Below are 18,470 nucleotides of genomic sequence, written 5' to 3'. Positions count from 1 at the left end.
CATAACATAGACCAGACTGAGGGGCACAAACATTGCAGAAAATCAATAACTATGGTAATTAGCACAACAATTGGTTTCAGAATTTTTTGTTTTGTTTTTACCTTCACAGGACAGGATAATATATGGTGCACATTACTATGCCAAATTTCTTTCGGATAACACGTCCCAGAGGGCAGGAACCAACCTGTATATATAAGCTACAAGTATAACTGAACAACGGTGGCGTAGATGGGCTTTTTTGTTGCGGAGTCAGTAAAAGGGATTGTTTATAGGGGTGAGCGCACTAGTGCACGACTGTGGTGTAATAAATGAAATGATTAACTATCATACAGGCACAGTGAGGAGGGTTATATCTTAATTTAAAGAGGTAATACCATCAAAGTTTTTAACTTCTTAATATATTGCAATTATCACATTATATAGCATTGTGCACTTACAATGGTTCATTTTACCTTTCTACTCAGTTAATTCTTCACTTTTCTCTGCTCTGGGTAGAAACAGGAAGTCTCTTTTCCCTGCAAAAATCATTTCCCTCTTCAACTCCTGACCAAGCTGCTCTCTCCTAACTCTGCCAGGGACTTTTGAAGTGATTCACGAGTCCTGCAGTGGAAAAAGACTCCGTGATTCTACATAGAGCTAAGGGTATGTTTCCACGTTCAGGAAACGCTGCGTTTTTGACGCTGCGTTGAGCCGCAGCGTCAAAAACACAGCGTCCAGATGTTACAGCATAGTGGAGGGGATTTCATGAAATCCCGTCTCCACTATGCAGTAAAAGACGCATGCGGCAGACCCGCAAAAACGCACATGCGTTTAGAACGCAGCATGTCCTTGCATTGCTGAAACAACGCAAGGACAACGCAGGTGACTTGCCAGTGACCTCAGGTGCAGATTTGGTCAGGATTTTACCTGCATAAAATCCTAACCAAATCCTGAGGCAATCCTGAACGTGGACACAAACCCTTAGAAGGATTCAGCTAATCAGTTTTTAATCATATGATGTCATAAGCCTAATGGAAAAGAAGGATTATCTGGGTAGAAAGGCAAAATGAACAATTGTAAGTACACAGTGCTGTATAATATGATGACTGCAATATATTAAAGGGAACCTGTCACCCCCAAAATCGATGATGAGGTAAGCTCACCTTCATCAGGGGCTTATCTACAGCGCCGGAGCGGACCTGAGACGCCCATCGGAGCGGGACTGCCCCTGGGTGAGTATAATCTAACGTCTTTTTCTCCTCTTTCAGGTAACATCGGAGGCTTTTCTACAGCATTACAGAATGCTGTAGATAAGCCCCTGATGACGGTGAGCTTACCTCATCATCGATTTTGGGGGTGACAGGTTCCCTTTAAGAGGATACAAATTTTGATGTGAGGAGAGTTTCTTTAAGGAGATCTCCAGTTAGACCCATTACTATGCATTTATTGGTAAAATCCAGGACAATTGACGAGCAATGACAATCAGGGAGACAGAACCTCGGCAGCCATTTATGAAAATTTCTACAATGTTATAACCATTATGATTGAATAATGAAGGCGACATGCACTCAGGTACTTTCATGTTTTCATATGAGTGATGACTGCAAAGAGGAAGGCTAACCATGCCACACCTCGCCCATTGTCATTAACAGCTGGGATTCATACTATGTAGATCAAAGCTGTAAAGAAGCTGGTATTACTATTACTAGCGTCTAAAACTGGATAAAATACATTATCTCGTCACGTACACTGATGTTTATTATACAGGAGTATTTACACTAAATGGGGAACTAAATCGCATTATTCACAGGACATAGGATCCTGCTGTAGGGCACAAGGGGGCGTCTAATCATTGACAAGTGGCAAAATCATACACATACGGTGGACAAAGTGAAGTTTTAGGCTATGTGCACACGTTGCAGATTTGCCTGTGGATTTTTCCGCACTGAATCCGCATCTGTTGGCAGAAAATGCAGGTGCGTTTTTGATGCGTTTTTTTAACGCGGATTTGTATGCGTTTTTGAAAGCTTAATAAAGATCTATTATTGAACAAAAAAAAATGATTTGTGATGTCATTTCTGGTCCAACCTCCTCTTTTACATTTGTCCAACCCACACTCCATTACACACAGATAGGTAGACAGACCGATAGATATAAAGATAGATAATAGATAGATAGTTAGAAGGAATGAGATGGATAGATAGATCTATAGAACTATAGATAGAAGGAAAGAGATAGATATTATCTATCGATCTATCTATCTAGATCCAACTAATTCCTTCTATCATCTATCAATCTCATTCCTTCTATCGATAGATAGAAGGAATGAGATAGACAGAAGGAATGAGATAGACAGAAGGAATGAGATAGATAGATATATCTATTCATAGATAAATCAATGGATGGTGGTTATCAGCTGGTTGGAGGATAATAGTAAAACTTAGCTTTTATTAAATAAGTTAAAAATCTACAAAGTGCAAGGAAATAGTGCAAAAAAGTGCTTGTGCTTCAACCATAAGTGCAAATAAAAACCAAACAAGTAACAATTGCACATACCACGTATCTCAATCTTTTAGAGATAATAATTAGGACTAGGGTTGAGCGAAACGGATCATTCATTTTCATAAGTCGCCAACTTTTGGCAAAGTCGGCGTCTCATGAAACCCGACCCGATCCCTGTGTGGGGTCGGCCATGCGGTACGCGATCTTGGCACCAAAGTCGCGTTTCGAATTACGCGTTTAGCGCCATTTTTTCAGCCAATGAAGGAGTGTGGGCAGAGTGATGACATAGGGGTTAGGGGCGTGCACGGCTATCATCATTTTATCGCTTGTGCGCAGTAGGGATTTGCAATGTGTAACACGAGATTTTCTGTGCTGGGACGGAGGAGAGAGGGAGAGGGAGAGAAAAATAAATAAATAAATAAATATTCTCAATTGACGTGCATAGGGTTTCGTGTTCCGGCCGATCCTCGACTTTTCGCAGTAATCGGCCGATTTCGCCCGACTCGACTTTTCAAAAAGTCGGGTTTCACAAAACATGACTCGACCCTAAAAAGGTCAAGGTCGCTCAACCCTAATTAGGACTATTAGGTATAGTCATATGTAAAAATTATGCAAGATTTTATACCCATCTCTTACAGATCAGAGATCCCTCTTTTATAGATCCTCAAACGGTCAGTCACATCAACATAAAAATACCACTTTATTAATACCTGCCTTAAATATATAACAAGGCCACAGAAAGCGTATCTATGCATATAGGTATTCGTGCAATCAATATCCGACCCTCAATTGCACTTTTGTTATGTGGTCAACTTCGGCACTGCCAATATAGAGGTGCCTCCTATGGTGACAGTTAGCGGTAGTGCAACATTTAAGCAAGCTCAGAATTTCTCCATATCAATGATATACTACCCAAAGACGTCACCAGAATACATAATACCTCCCACCCGGGGTGTTGTGAACTATACTTTTTGGCTCCCTCTTGTGGTCACTAGTGATTTGGCACTTGGATTGTCTTTTACCAGGTTGGTGCTCACCTGCTTCGTTAGGCCTGGGGTGTTGCTATTTAAACTTCCTGGATTCTCAGTCCAGTGCCTGGCATCCTTGTAATCAGTTCACTTCTGTTTGCTCCTGTCTTCAGGTCCTGGTTCTTTGCAAGATAAGCTAAGTTCTGCTTTCGTACTCTTGATCATTTGCATTGTTCATATTTTTTGTCCAGCTTGTACTATATGTGATTCCTGTTATTGCTGGAAGCTCTAGGGGGGCTGATATTCTCCCCCCACACCGTCAGTCGGTTTGGGGGTTCTTGGATATTCAGCGTGGACATTTTGCAGGGTTTTTTTGCTGACCATATAAGTCTTCTTACTATATTCTGCTATTAGTCAGTGGGCCTCTCTTTGCTAAATCTAGTTCATTCTTACGTTTGTCTTTTCTTCTTACCTCACCGTTATTATTTGTTGGGGGCTTGTATTACTTTGGGGTCTTTTCTCTGGAGGCAAGAGAGGTCTTATTTTCCCTGATAGGGGTAGTTAGATCTCCGGCTGGCACGAGACGTCTAGAATCAACGTAGGCACGTTCCCCGGCTGCTGTTAGTGTTTGCGCTAGGATCAGGTATATGGTCAGCCTAGTTACCACTTCCCTATGAGCTGGTATTTATGTTTTGCAGACTTTGCTGTAATCTTTGAGGTCCCCTGCCATTGGGATCATAACACCGGGGCAGGCATGTTCAATACATGACTCAAACGGGTATATTCCTCAAGGAAAAAGTTTATGTCGGGCATTGGTCCTTAGATCCTGGACACTCAGATAAGGCACCGATTGAATATACGGTCCCGCAGAGGAGTAGATAACTTTTTTATAAGTTTTGATGATAACAAGATCCTAATGTTCACAACAGTTACTGCATAATTCCTACTCTATATGTGCACAAGGGAGGTTTTCTTTGCTACCTGTGACTACATCCATTTAGCATGTACTTTGTACTCCACGTGTGGATGTCTTTGGCCAGATTTGGATCTGGAATCAGGGCCTCTGTGTCTTTGGTCAGGTGTAATTGCATCGTTCTGTGTACGTCACATGTGAATAAAGCATTGTTTTATCATAGTGAATGTGCATCTGTTTGTGTGTCTGTACTATTTTGCTTTCTGATGGCTCCTCGCTATATAGTCATACACTGGCTGTATAGTTAGTAATCGCATGCTGCGATTGTCTCGGACCGAGGAAAACGGCCGACAAAAAGTCGGCTGGTGGGAGCTGCCCCATAGCTGAACATTGGTCCGAGTGCAATGCGATTTTTTATCGCATTGCACTCAGACGTTTAAAACGCCAGTGTGACACCGGCCATATTTGGTAAATGGTTTTAGCTGACTGATGACAACAGGCCTGGAAAAGTTGAACTTTTTTTTTATCCAAAAGTCATGTGAAAGATTACTCAGTCTCCTATATAACTATCAATCTACGGCTGGATTCACACACTCGTTTTTCACGGTCTGACTGCAGACCGCAATGCACAGACCACACTCAGGTCTACTGACTCAAAAATCATAAACCTCTCATAGGAATACATGAGGCTGTCGAGATGGGTCAGGTGGCCAGCGGCTGGTCTGTTTACCACGGTCAAGACTCAGACAGCAACACAAGGATGTGTAAAATCCAGCTTACTTCTCCATAATGTGTATGGCCACCTCAAGAATGTAGGGAGCAAAATCCAACTGACTGTTCTCCTGCACAGCAGAAATGTGCTTCGCGAGGAAGGATTGGCAATCAGTGATTTTTCAAGTACATAAATAAAAAATAAAAAACGTAAGTGTAATAAGTGTTTTGGATCAGGGTATCATTCATCAGTGTTTTTCTCCCATCAGCAGTTTTACGTATGGGGTAGTAAGTTATTATTATTATTTATTTAATTATATAGCACCATTAATTCCATGGTGCTGTACATTAGATGGGGTTACATCAAAATACAAATATCAGTTACAGTAAACAAAACTAACAATGACAGACTGATACAGAGGGAAGATGACCCTGCCCTTGTGGGTTTACATTCTACAGGATTATGGGGAAGGAGACAGTAGGTCGAGGGTTGCAGTAGCTCCGATGGTGTTAAGGTGGTCGTGTGGTCATTACAGGCTGTAAGCTTCTTTGAAGAGATGGGTTTTCAGGTTTCTTTTGAAGGATCCAAATGTGGTGGATAACCAGACGTGTTGGGGCACAGAATTCCGGATGATGGGGGGTATTCGGGAGAAGTCTTGGAGGCGATTGGGTGAGGAGCGAAAAAGTGTGAAGGAGAGAAGGAGGTCTTGGGAGGACCGGAGATTACGTGAGGGAAGATATTGAAAGATTAGTTTGGAAATATATATAGGAGAAAGGTTATGGATGGCTTTGTAGGTCAGTGTTAGTAGTTTAAACTGGATACGCTGGGAAATTGGGAGCCAGTGAAGGGATTTGCAAAGAGGGGAAGCAGGAGTGTAGCGAGGAGAGAGATTAATTAGTCAGGCAGCAGAGTTAAGGACGGACTGGAGGGGTGCGAGAGTGTTAGAAGGTAGGCCACAGAAGAGTATGTTGCAGTAGTCGAGGCGGGAGATGATTAGGGCATGCACAAACCATATTTTGGTAGAGTGAGGGTTGAGGAAAGGACGGATTCTGGAAATATTTTTGAGCTGGAGGCGACAGGAGGTGGCGAGAGCTAGGATGTGCGGTTTGAAGGACAGGGCAGAGTCCTAAAGCTTATAAAGCTTCTTCTATACATTACATTGGCAATCATGGACATAACATGGCCTGCACCCTGTCCATGATCTTCACAGATCCAAAGATTTGTATGGGCGATTTTTATCTGTGACATGGATTAAAAAAAAAAAAACAAGTCTCCATGATTTTTTTTGTGAACACACTCCACAAAAACACAGACATGTGAACAGCCCCATGCACTATAATGGGTACATGTTCAATCTGAGAAAAACTGACGTATGAATGGGGCCTAAACGAGCGAACTCAAGCAATATACCATTATACGATTAGTTAGATATCCACTACGACCATTTGTGTAAGCGCATATCAGAAAATGACGACAGGTACTAGTAACAACGGTTGTTTTTTTTCCATAGCAGGAAACACTATTTATCGGCATATTAACAAAATTGGCAGAACAGATCGTTTTCTAATGTCCCCATAGACTTGCACACTTCGTCATAATATAGTTCATTTTAAAAATAAGAGACTAAGGCCGGGTGCCTACAATCCAGAACTAGCAGCACTTTGGACGCAGCGTATGTTCGTTGCGTCCAAAGCGCTGCCTTCTATTAAACGCAGGTAAATCTGCATGTGTTCACTGATCCGTGCGGATTAACTGCATCCAATACATTCTATTGATGTAATTGACATGCTGCGGTCTGGAGAGACGAGCCGCATGCCAGCCTCCATGGGTGATTCCTGGGCGTCTGGACGCATAGTGGACATGGCATTTCGAATTCCCATCCACTATGCTGTCACATCTGGCCGATGCGGGTTTGACGCTTCATAAATTTGCAGCGTCAAACCCGCAGCGGTTCCTGTGGAAGCAATTTTCGGCTGATTGGTGTGGGTGCTAGTAGTAAAGACACCTAACGATATATTGCTGACCTTTGAGATGTTAGGTAATCAGTCGCTCAGTCCTGAAAAAACCCTTTAGCCAAGGGCAGTCATGAGGCATCCATATACATCAGATTTTTGACGGTTCCTAAGTTATCACAGATGGTAGCCCAGCGACCTGCCTTCTACTAGAATCCCCCACACTTCTGACTTCTATACCTGATGTGACTTCATCGTTGCAGCAGGATATCACTCCAGGCCTCCTAGTCAGGGTAGTAGCCACAGACTACTGACCTAGGGCCCTAGTCCAGTGGCTAGCTGATCAAGGATTGAACACTCGCTAATACAATTCTTCTGTCCCCATACACAGGACACGTTCTCGGCAGTACATTCACTTCTACACAAGGCAATGTCTCCTGATAATGATATTGAATGCATAAAAATCAAATTACCAAATGAACGAGTATTGTGCTGTCTTAAGGTGTCTTCATAGCCCGCTGGGGACTATAGACTGCTGTAGTGATGAAAAGCTGTACAGTTCAAAGTGACACATGCACAGAACAAAGCTGATAACTATGACCACGCAAAGGTGCCCAAGAAGTAGAGCCAGATAGGGCTGGGTAGCAATCTTCCACAGGACACCCATTCCGTGGCCATCCAGAGCTTCACTACGCAGAAGTCAGTGTCTTATTCAAACTACAAGTGCAATGTTCGGTGTATCAGTCCTTACAGTCCGGGCTCCTCTTCTCTGCGCTCGTGCCGCTTCTTGATTGACAGTGGAGAGAGGCTCTACTGCACAATGTCATCATCACCTCTGTTCTCCACTGTCAATTAAGAATAGAGCAGTGTTTCCCAAACTCCAGTCCTCACGGACCCCAACAGGTCATGTTTTCAGGATTTCCTTAGTATTGCACAGGTGATGGAAGTATCACGAGTTCTCTCACTTGTGCAGCACTATGGAAATCCTGAAAACATGACCTGTCTGGGTCCGTGAGGACTGGAGTTTGGGAAATGTTGCAATAGAGGGACGACCATCGGGGGACAGAGGAGTGCAGGACAAGTGCACCATTACACTTAGGGCAAGCCTAAATAACACATTCATAAAATACAAATTTCAGCACCAAAGGAAAGGTTATCCTTGGAAAAATATTACCCAGCTCAATCCTGGACCTGATATTTCCTAGAATTCGTAAAAAGGACCTGACGCTCGGTGCTTCATGGCGGGCGCCAATCATTTAAAGAGGTTGACCACTACTGTTACATTGATGACCTATTCTTATGAAGAAATAGTGGAAAAATCCAGCAACCGCAAAAAAATTATTAAAATATTAAAACATCACATTCATTTGGATATGGTTAATAATGAAGATAGCATAAAATAACATTGTGGGCACCAGGGCTAGAAGTTTCGAGCCTTACAGGCTCTTAATCTCTAAGACTAAGGCTCAAAACGCGTAGACCGGATGCCCACCATGTTATTTTATACAGTCTTCATTTTTTGTTTTTAGCCATATCCAAATAAATGTGATGATTTAGATATAAAAAACAGTAATTAGACTTACTGGTAATTGTATTTCCAGGAATCCATCCTGACAGCACACTGGAGGACGTCCTTCTTACCCATGATGGGACAGGAAACACGAGAGGTTAAAAGGACCCTCCCCCTACCACCCTTCAGTGTTTTTCCAAAGTAACACATCTGGATGGATGCAAACACAAGTTTTATTACAACAAAATAATCAATCATACAAATGTTACATCACATAAGTATAAAGATCAGACAATAGGGAGGGAACTAACAGTGCTGTCAGGATGGATTCCTGGAAATACAATTACCAGTAAGTCTAATTACTGTTTTCCAGGTCACCACCTGACAGCACACTGGAGAAATACCAAAGGAGAATGGTATTTAGGGTGGGACCACTGCTTGAAGTACCTTTCTACCAAAGGCCAACTGAGGCGAAACTACATCTAGTTTATAGTGTTTAGAAAAGGTACTAAGATTAGACCATGATGCCGCTCTACAGATCTGGTCTGCCGTAGCCCCCCCTTTCTCCGCCCATGATGTGGCCATGGCCCTAGATGAGTGGGCTTTAAGATTAACCGGGGAATTTAGACCTTTAGCTTTGTAGGCTAAATCAATTGTAGACTTTATCCACCGTGCGATAGTCGCTTTAGACGCTTTTTTCCCTTTATTTGAACCCCTGAACTGAACGAACAAGTTATTGTCCTGTCTCCAGGGTCTAGATAGATCAAGGTATCTGAGTACTGACTCTCTTACATCAAGGTTATGAAAAAATCTTTCTTTTTGATTTTTAGGGAATTGGCAAAAAGATGGTAAAACAATCTCCTGATTCATATTAGTATCAGAAACGACTTTAGGGAGAAAAGCCGGATCAAGCCTTAGTACTATTTTATCATCAAAGATCTGTAAATACGGGTTCTGTATCGAAAGAGCCTGTAGTTCCCCCAATCTTTTTGCCGATGTGATCGCAACTAAAAACGCGGTTTTAAGAGAGAGTTTGTTAATGTCTATGTCTCCCGTTATATCCCAGGACTGATCACACAGAAAATTCAGGACCAGATTAAGATCCCACGGCGGGACTGATTTCCTAATGAATGGCCTTAGCCTCTGGACTGCTCTAGAGAATCGACTAATCCAGGGGTGGGTAGATAACGAAAAATCAAAAAATACACTTAGGGCCGCTATCTGGACTCTTAATGTACTTGGTCTAAGGCCTTTTTGAAATCCTGACTGCAAGAAGTCAAGAATTTTTGGGATATCTGGATGGTCAGTATCAACTGTCATCTTCCCACAGAATCCACAGAATGTTTTCCATATTTTTGTGTAGATGGCAGATGTCACCGGCTTTCTGCTGGCTTGAAGGGTAGAAATGACGTCATCTGAAAGATCTTTTGCCCTCAAGACCTTCCGTTCAGGATCCAAGCTGCCAACTGAAGCGCTCCTGGGTTCTGGTGTAGTACTGGACCTTGTAGAAGAAGATCCTTTCTCTCTGGTAACAGGAGGGGTTCTTCCACTGATAATCTTCTTAACATTGGAAACCAACTTCGTTTCGGCCAGTGAGGAGCTATGAGGATGACTTTGGCCCCGTCCTCGCAGATTTTCCTGAGTATTCTTGGAATCAAGGCCAGAGGTGGAAACGCATACAGAAGACCGTCGTTCCAGGGTTGTGACAGGGCATCGATCGCAGCTGGGCTCTCCCAGGGATTTAGGGAGTAAAAGGTTTTGACCTTTGCGTTTTGCTTTGTAGCAAATAGATCCACAGTCGGCTTCCCCCAACGATGACAAAGATCCCTGAATACTTCGGCGTTTAGTTCCCACTCTGTAGGGGATACACTTTTCCTGCTCAGGAAATCCGCCAACTGGTTCTTGGATCCCTCCAGATGTACAGCCGAGATTGACCGCACCGACTTCTCTGCCCACTTGAAGATCTGTTCCGCCAGATCTTGTAATGCCAGATGTCTTGGGCCCCCCTGATGTCGAAGGAAGGCTACGATCGTCGTATTGTCCGAGAAGATTTTTACATGCTTGTTTTTCAGCATATGTTGTGCCGCCGTTAAGACCTTCCAAACCGCATGCAACTCTCTGTGGTTTGATGATTTCTTGCTGTCCTTCCTTTCCCAACGACCTTGGAAATATCTTCCCAGGACATGACCTCCCCAACCTTCCTGGCTTGCGTCTGTCGTGACTGACACACTCGGGGTTTGAAGCCATGGTACTCCCAGCCGGAGATTTTTGGAGAGAGTCCACCACACCAGAGACCTCTTGATCTGAAAAGAGAGATTCAGTCTTTGATTTAAAGAATTTTGCCTTCTGTTCCAGCTCCTCAGTACTCCCTGCTGAAGCTGCCGGGAATGAAACTGGCTCCATCTCACGCAAGGGATGCAGGCCGTCATTAATCCCAGGATTATCATCCCGTCTCTGATCGTATTTCGGCCTCGGGAGAAATGATGGACCTTTTTTACTATTCCCTTTAGCCTGTCTTCCGGAAGGTAGGACATCCTTGTTTCTGAGTCGAGCATGACTCCTAGGAATTTTATTCTGGATTTCGGTATTAAATCTGACTTCTTCCAATTTATGATCCAACCGAGCCTCTCTAGAGTGGAGATGAGGAACTGACAGTTGATTCTGAGCTGGTTTACTGACTCTGCTGCTACCAAAAAGTCGTCCAGATAAGGGATTACCATCAAATCCTGATTTCTCAGATATGCGACTACCTCTACCATAAGTTTCGTTAAAACCCTGGGAGCCGACGCCAGGCCGAAGGGGAGACAACGAAATTGAAAGTGATAGATCTTCCCCTCCATGTTTACCGCGAACCTCAGGAACTTTTGATGGTTTAGGTAAATGGGAACATGGTAATATGCACTCTTTAGGTCTAGAGTGCACATCACCATACCCCTTCCCAACAGAGGAATGGTAGACCGAATTGACTCCATTTTGAATCTTTTGTATACCACCCAGTTGTTTAGGTGCTTCAGATTTATTATCGTTCTCGACTCTCCCGATGGTTTTGTTATCGAGAAGAGATTCGAGTAATGACCTCTGTACTCTTCTTGAGAGGGGACCGGAACAATTGCCGCCATTTTTAAGAGGTCCTGTATATCCGACCACATGGGGGATGACGATTTTAGATGTGTGCTGGACACTAGAAATCTTTCGGGTGGAAGGGAGGAAAATTCGATTTTGTACCCCTGGGACACCACCTGTAACACCCAAGGACTCGTTGTTATTTCCCTCCAACCTTCTAGGAATCCGGCTAGACGACCCCCTACTCTGATGGCGTCATTTTCTATGGTAGCTAGACCTCTGACCTGAGTAACTCGAGTCTTTGGTTTTGGGTCTACTGTCTCCCCCTTTCTGGTAGCTCCATCTACCTTGCTTCCCTTTACCCCTGTAATCCTGTTTCTGATTATAGCGGGGTCTCCGAAAGGGCTGGAATTTTTTAGGCTTTTCTTCGGGGAACCCCTTTTTTACATCTGAGGCTTTCTCTAAGATATCGTCGAGGACCGGTCCGAAGACCCTGCCCCCAGAGAAGGGTATGGAACATAATTTATTTTTGGAGTGCATATCACCCGACCAGCTTTTGAGCCAAATAGCTCTTCGGGCCGCATTAGAGAGAGATTGACCTCTAGCCGCAAATCTAACCGTTTCCGCGGACGCGTCTGCCAAAAAGGCGGTTGCCAATTTTAACAGAGGCAGATTTTTTAGGATAGTATCTCTAGGAGTTTTGGCTATTAATTGATCCTGAAGATCATTTAGCCACAGGTCCATGGAGCGAGCTACTGATGTTGCTTCGATATTAGCTCCGATAACCGCCGAAGAACTCTCCCAGGCCCGTTTCAAAAGTCCATCTGCCTTTCTGTCCATGGGCTCTTTTAAATTGGAAGAGTCCTCAAAGGGGATTGAAGTTCTTTTAGACACTTTAGCCAATGGAATGTCTATTTTAGGAATATCGACCCATTCCTTAACTTCCTCCGGGTCAAACGGCAGGCGGAGACGGAAATCTTTAGGGATAGTCAATCTCTTCTCCGCCTCTTCCCATTCATCCAGAATCATGGATCTGATATGGGAATTTACTGGAAACACCTTCGCAGTCTGTGAGCGCAGGCCACCAAACATTTCATCCTGAACCGAACAAGATGGTTGTGGATCCTCTATCTGCATAGTATGCCGCACAGCCTCCAACAGTTCTCCTGTGTCTGCTGCGGAGAATAAGTATTTTCTCCCTCTCTCTGGAGGGTCTCTGCTCTCCTGTTCCTCCTCTATATCCGATACAACAGATAACGTAACGAGTCTTCCGAGGAGTAATCAACCCTCTGCCTTTTGCTCGGTCTCTCTGAAGGTGAGGCTTGAGGTAGTACCAGACCTGATACAGAAGCCTGGACCTCCTCTCTTATCATGGCTCTCATATTTGACATAAGAGAAGCCTGCTCCTCTCCTATGATTTTGCAGGTGCATGCTTCACATAGGGGTTTCTGCCAGGTATCTTTCAGCTTGGCTGCACAAATAGGACATTTCCTGCTTTTGCCCAGCTTCTTTAACGATTTTTCTGGTAATGAGGCCGCCTATAGAAAAATAACAAACTCTAGCAAATGCTCCGGGGTTTTTTTTTTTTTTTTAAGTATCCATAATACCGGCCCTGCTCTACTTACTGGCGCTGTGGACTCCTGCCCTTCTCTAGCTGCGTCCTCCATGATGCACCGGAGAACGCTTACTGCACATACCTTATATTTCTGTTCATCTGTTCATCTGTACCGCGCTCACTACCGCTTCCTGTTTCGGAGACGCCGCCCGCCCCCCTCAGCCGCAAACCGGAAGTGACGCGCGGCCGGAAAGAGAGGATGGTGTAGCGAGAATTTCCTTCCCCCATGCCGGCCGCATGGAGACGCCGACATCTGCAGAGGCTACCGGCAGGATCGCATACACCAGGGGGCGTGACGGAAGGATCGAGAGCCCCCGGCAGGGGGAAGCGATCCTCATACCAGGAGCAGCGCTACACTGGTAGGCAGAGGGACCCTCGGGCGGGTGTCAGCCAGCGGGTGCCTCATGGAGGGAAGGGTGAAGCAAAGCCCCCCCGATCCACATCCCCCCGCACAGAACGGTAGCTTCCTCTCGCCGTTCCTATCCATAATGGGACAGGAAAAACACTGAAGGGTGGTAGGGGGAGGGTCCTTTTAACCTCTCGTGTTTCCTGTCCCATCATGGGTAAGAAGGACGTCCTCCAGTGTGCTGTCAGGTGGTGACCTGGAAAACATTTTTGCGTTTGCTAGATTATTCCCCTACTTCTTCTGTGGTTTTAGCTCAGGAGCCAGTCTGATCCCTCCATGCACCGGGCCCTGCTTTAATATATCTTCTCCACCGGTGAGCTGATGAACTGTTCGTTTTTCCTCATAGGTCATCAATGTTTGATCGGCCGGGATACGACGCCCTTGCCCATCAGAAGTAGTCAGTGTCGGCAGCAAGTTCTCATGTGCCGAGCTACTCCGTCTACACGTAGTGGTCCCCGCAGGGTACTAAACATCCGCCACCTATTGATTTGAATAGGAGGCGGACTTGCAGTACCAAGCCCCGGCCACTACAAGTAGACGGACCAGCTCGGCAAGTGACTACTTACTACTGCTGATTGGTGGAGGCACTGGGTGTCAGACCCCGGCCGATCAGACATTGACGATCTATCCTAAGGATAGGTCATCAATGCTAAAGTAGTGGACTACCTCTTTAAATAAACTTTCCAACTATGTCATTCATACTTGATTGACAGATCTAACTTCATAACGATAGAGAAGGGCTGCGAGAGAGAAAACAAGCAGGTGGGAAGGTGTAAATAAATGATTGGCCCCGTCGTGAAGCACCAAGCGCCTGTGATTGGTTTGTACAGTCATTCTGTGCTGACAGAGTCCCTTTAAATGGCAGGTTTCCTTTAAAATGTGCAGGTCGTGTCAATCCGAAATCTTGTTCACTTTGCAGCTATTGCAGACTCTCTGCCCACAAATCCGCAATGTTATCACCACCTGGGAACATCCTAGTGACACGGCGCCTGCAGTAGGAGTGATGTGATTAGACCTTGTAGTTACCGTACACCGGGGTACAGGATGTCTGGGATAAGGGGGAGACCTGGGAACATCCTAGTGACACCGCGCCTGCAGTAGGAGTGATGTGATTAGACCTTGTTGTTACCGTACACCGGGGTACAGGATGTCTGGGATAAGGGAGACCTGGGAACATCCTAGTGACACCGCGCCTGCAGTAGGAGTGATGTGATTAGACCTTGTAGTTACCGTACACCGGGGTACAGGATGTCTGGGATAAGGGGGAGACCTGGGAACATCCTAGTGACACCGCGCCTGCAGTAGGAGTGATGTGATTAGACCTTGTTGTTACCGTACACCGGGGTACAGGATGTCTGGGATAAGGGGGACCTGGGAACATCCTAGTGACACCGCGCCTGCAGTAGGAGTGATGTGATTAGACCTTGTAGTTACCGTACACCGGGGTACAGGATGTCTGGGATAAGGGGGACCTGGGAACATCCTAGTGACACCGCGCCTGCAGTAGGAGTGATGTGATTAGACCTTGTTGTTACCGTACACCGGGGTACAGGATGTCTGGGATAAGGGGGAGACCTGGGAACATCCTAGTGACACCGCGCCTGCAGTAGGAGTGATGTGATTAGACCTTGTTGTTACCGTACACCGGGGTACAGGATGTCTGGGATAAGGGGGACCTGGGAACATCCTAGTGACACCGCGCCTGCAGTAGGAGTGATGTGATTAGACCTTGCTGTCACCGTACACCGGGGTACAGGATGTCTGGGATAAGGGGGACCTGGGAACATCCTAGTGACACCGCGCCTGCAGTAGGAGTGATGGGATTAGACCTTGTAGTTACCATACACCGGGGTACAGGATGTCTGGGATAAGGGAGACCTGGGAACATCCTAGTGACACCGCGCCTGCAGTAGGAGTGATGTGATTAGACCTTGTTGTTACCGTACACCGGGGTACAGGATGTCTGGGATAAGGGGGACCTGGGAACATCCTAGTGACACCGCGCCTGCAGTAGGAGTGATGTGATTAGAACTTGTTGTTACCGTACACCGGGGTACAGGATGTCTGGGATAAGGGAGACCTGGGAACATCCTAGTGACACCGCGCCTGCAGTAGGAGTGATGTGATTAGACCTTGTTGTCACCGTACACCGGGGTACAGGATGTCTGGGATAAGGGGGACCTGGGAACATCCTAGTGACACCGCGCCTGCAGTAGGAGTGATGTGATTAGACCTTGTTGTTACCGTACACCGGGGTACAGGATGTCTGGGATAAGGGGGAGACCTGGGAAAATCCTAGTGACACCGCGCCTGCAGTAGGAGTGATGTGATTAGACCTTGCTGTCACCGTACACCGGGGTACAGGATGTCTGGGATAAGGGGGACCTGGGAACATCCTAGTGACACCGCGCCTGCAGTAGGAGTGATGGGATTAGACCTTGTAGTTACCATACACCGGGGTACAGGATGTCTGGGATAAGGGAGACCTGGGAACATCCTAGTGACACCGCGCCTGCAGTAGGAGTGATGTGATTAGACCTTGTTGTTACCGTACACCGGGGTACAGGATGTCTGGGATAAGGGGGACCTGGGAACATCCTAGTGACACCGTGCCTGCAGTAGGAGTGATGTGATTAGACCTTGCTGTCACCGTACACCGGGGTACAGGATGTCTGGGATAAGGGAGACCTGGGAACATCCTAGTGACACCGCGCCTGCAGTAGGAGTGATGTGATTAGACCTTGTTGTCACCGTACACTGGGGTACAGGATGTCTGGGATAAGGGGGAGACCTGGGAACATCCTAGTGACACCGCGCCTGCAGTAGGAGTGATGTGATTAGACCTTGTTGTTACCGTACACCGGGGTACAGGATGTCTGGGATAAGGGGGAGACCTGGGAACATCCTAGTGACACCGCGCCTGCAGTAGGAGTGATGTGATTAGACCTTGTTGTCACCGTACACCGGGGTACAGGATGTCTGGGATAAGGGGGGACCTGGGAACATCCTAGTGACACGGCGCCTGCAGTAGGAGTGATGTGATTAGACCTTGTAGTTACCGTACACCGGGGTACAGGATGTCTGGGATAAGGGGGACCTGGGAACATCCTAGTGACACCGCGCCTGCAGTAGGAGTGATGTGATTAGACCTTGTTGTCACCGTACACCGGGGTACAGGATGTCTGGGATAAGGGGGACCTGGGAACATCCTAGTGACACCGCGCCTGCAGTAGGAGTGATGTGATTAGACCTTGTAGTTACCGTACACCGGGGTACAGGATGTCTGGGATAAGGGGGACCTGGGAACATCCTAGTGACACCGCGCCTGCAGTAGGAGTGATGTGATTAGACCTTGTTGTTACCGTACACCGGGATACGGGATGTCTGGGATAAGGGGGACCTGGGAACATCCTAGTGACACCGCGCCTGCAGTAGGAGTGATGTGATTAGACCTTGTTGTTACCGTACACCGGGGTACAGGATGTCTGGGATAAGGGGGAGACCTGGGAATTGGGCACCATGGACACACAACAGCCGTATGGCAGTTAATGCCTTTTCAGGGGTTCCAATGACACAAGGCTTGTGTGCCCCCCACATTAGAACACTGGGACGCAGGACCACCACAAGATAAGTTGTCTAGAATAGTCCTCTGTTTACTTTTATCACATGATCACAAGCAAAACTAATAAAAGTGCAAACCATAACCCCAGCCCACGTGATGTGTACGCTGGGAGCACTGGGCAGAGATCAGGAAGTGCTGCGGTGAAATAGCAGCTTCCCAGCGCTCACCGGGACCGCACACAACCAGGCGCGTCAGTTCTGTACCTTGTTCTGGCCGCTGTCCTCTGCCGCCATTGTCGGTACTGAGCGCAGTGTCCCCGGGAGAAGCCGCTGACTGCTGGGACCCCGCTCCGCTCCCGGACTCACAGGCACTGAAGTTCACCGGCAGCACACAGCGCTAACGCCCCTCCCACACTGCACTCTACTACTTAACCACGCCCACTAAAGACCCTATAAGAACCGCCCTCCGGTATAGCCACGCCCCTATAGCTCTTCTCTCAGGCGCTTATTCCGTGAGGGGGCGGTGACTTTGTAGTTTCTGTAAAAAAAAAAAAAAAAAAAAAAAAAAAAAAGTTTTGTAGCCCCGCCCATCCTCTGGCCACGCCCCTTGTAATATAAGGAAGAGTTTTGTGTTTCACTTTCAGGACGGTGTTTGTTGTACATAGAGCAGCCGTGCTGAGGCACAGAGGGCGGCAAACTGCTCCTACAGCCCTGAGCCCACCTGACTGGTCCTAAAGACCACCTTAGTGCTCCTACAGCCCACCTGACTGGTCCTAAAAGACCACCTCACTTCTCCTACAGCCCAGCTTATTGATTCTAAAGCCCACCTGACTGATCCTAAAGAACATCTCACTGCTACTACAGCCCACCTCACTGCTACAGCCCACCCCACTGCTGCTTCTACAGCCCACTCTTCACAGTCAAAAATATATAAATGCTTGGAGTAAATTGAACTAATCTCACAGAAAAATCCCCAAGAAGTAATTTCAAATTATCATAAAAATTAACCTTTATTTTAGATATTAAAAATATGTGTGCACTTGACAAAACCATCACCAATAGATGCAAGCGTACTACAGGAAAGGCTGGAACAGTGTCAAGCCCTCCGCTCTCTAAGTGCCCCCTACCTGCCTGCGGAGGTTGGCACCCTATTGTCCTACTCCGTGGCGCCCTCGCTCCTCGCCGGCTCTCCCTACTACCCCTGTCATACCCTAGCGGGATAGGGGAAGAAATACTCACATATACAATGTATGAATGTAGATGACTTGGAGGGACATAAATATGTCAGT

General features: G+C 46.3%; 1 protein-coding gene across 1 annotated transcript in view; it reads right to left on the bottom strand.

Annotated features, from left to right (window-relative positions):
- SNX5 (sorting nexin 5) overlaps positions 1–17,603 on the bottom strand; it is a 99,450-nt gene extending 81,847 nt beyond the window's left edge. Inside the window, exon 1 of the mRNA XM_077282833.1 lies at positions 17,446–17,603. Coding sequence (XP_077138948.1) covers positions 17,446–17,475 — 30 coding nt within the window. The 5' untranslated portion in view covers positions 17,476–17,603. The remainder of the gene's footprint in view (positions 1–17,445) is intronic.
- Positions 17,604–18,470: the final 867 nt, after the last annotated feature.

This window comes from Ranitomeya variabilis, chromosome 2 (assembly GCF_051348905.1).
Source record: "Ranitomeya variabilis isolate aRanVar5 chromosome 2, aRanVar5.hap1, whole genome shotgun sequence".
Taxonomy (NCBI): Eukaryota; Metazoa; Chordata; class Amphibia; order Anura; family Dendrobatidae; genus Ranitomeya; species Ranitomeya variabilis.
The sequence above is the reverse complement of the archived record's forward strand: the minus strand, read 5'-3'. Positions and strand labels throughout refer to the sequence as shown.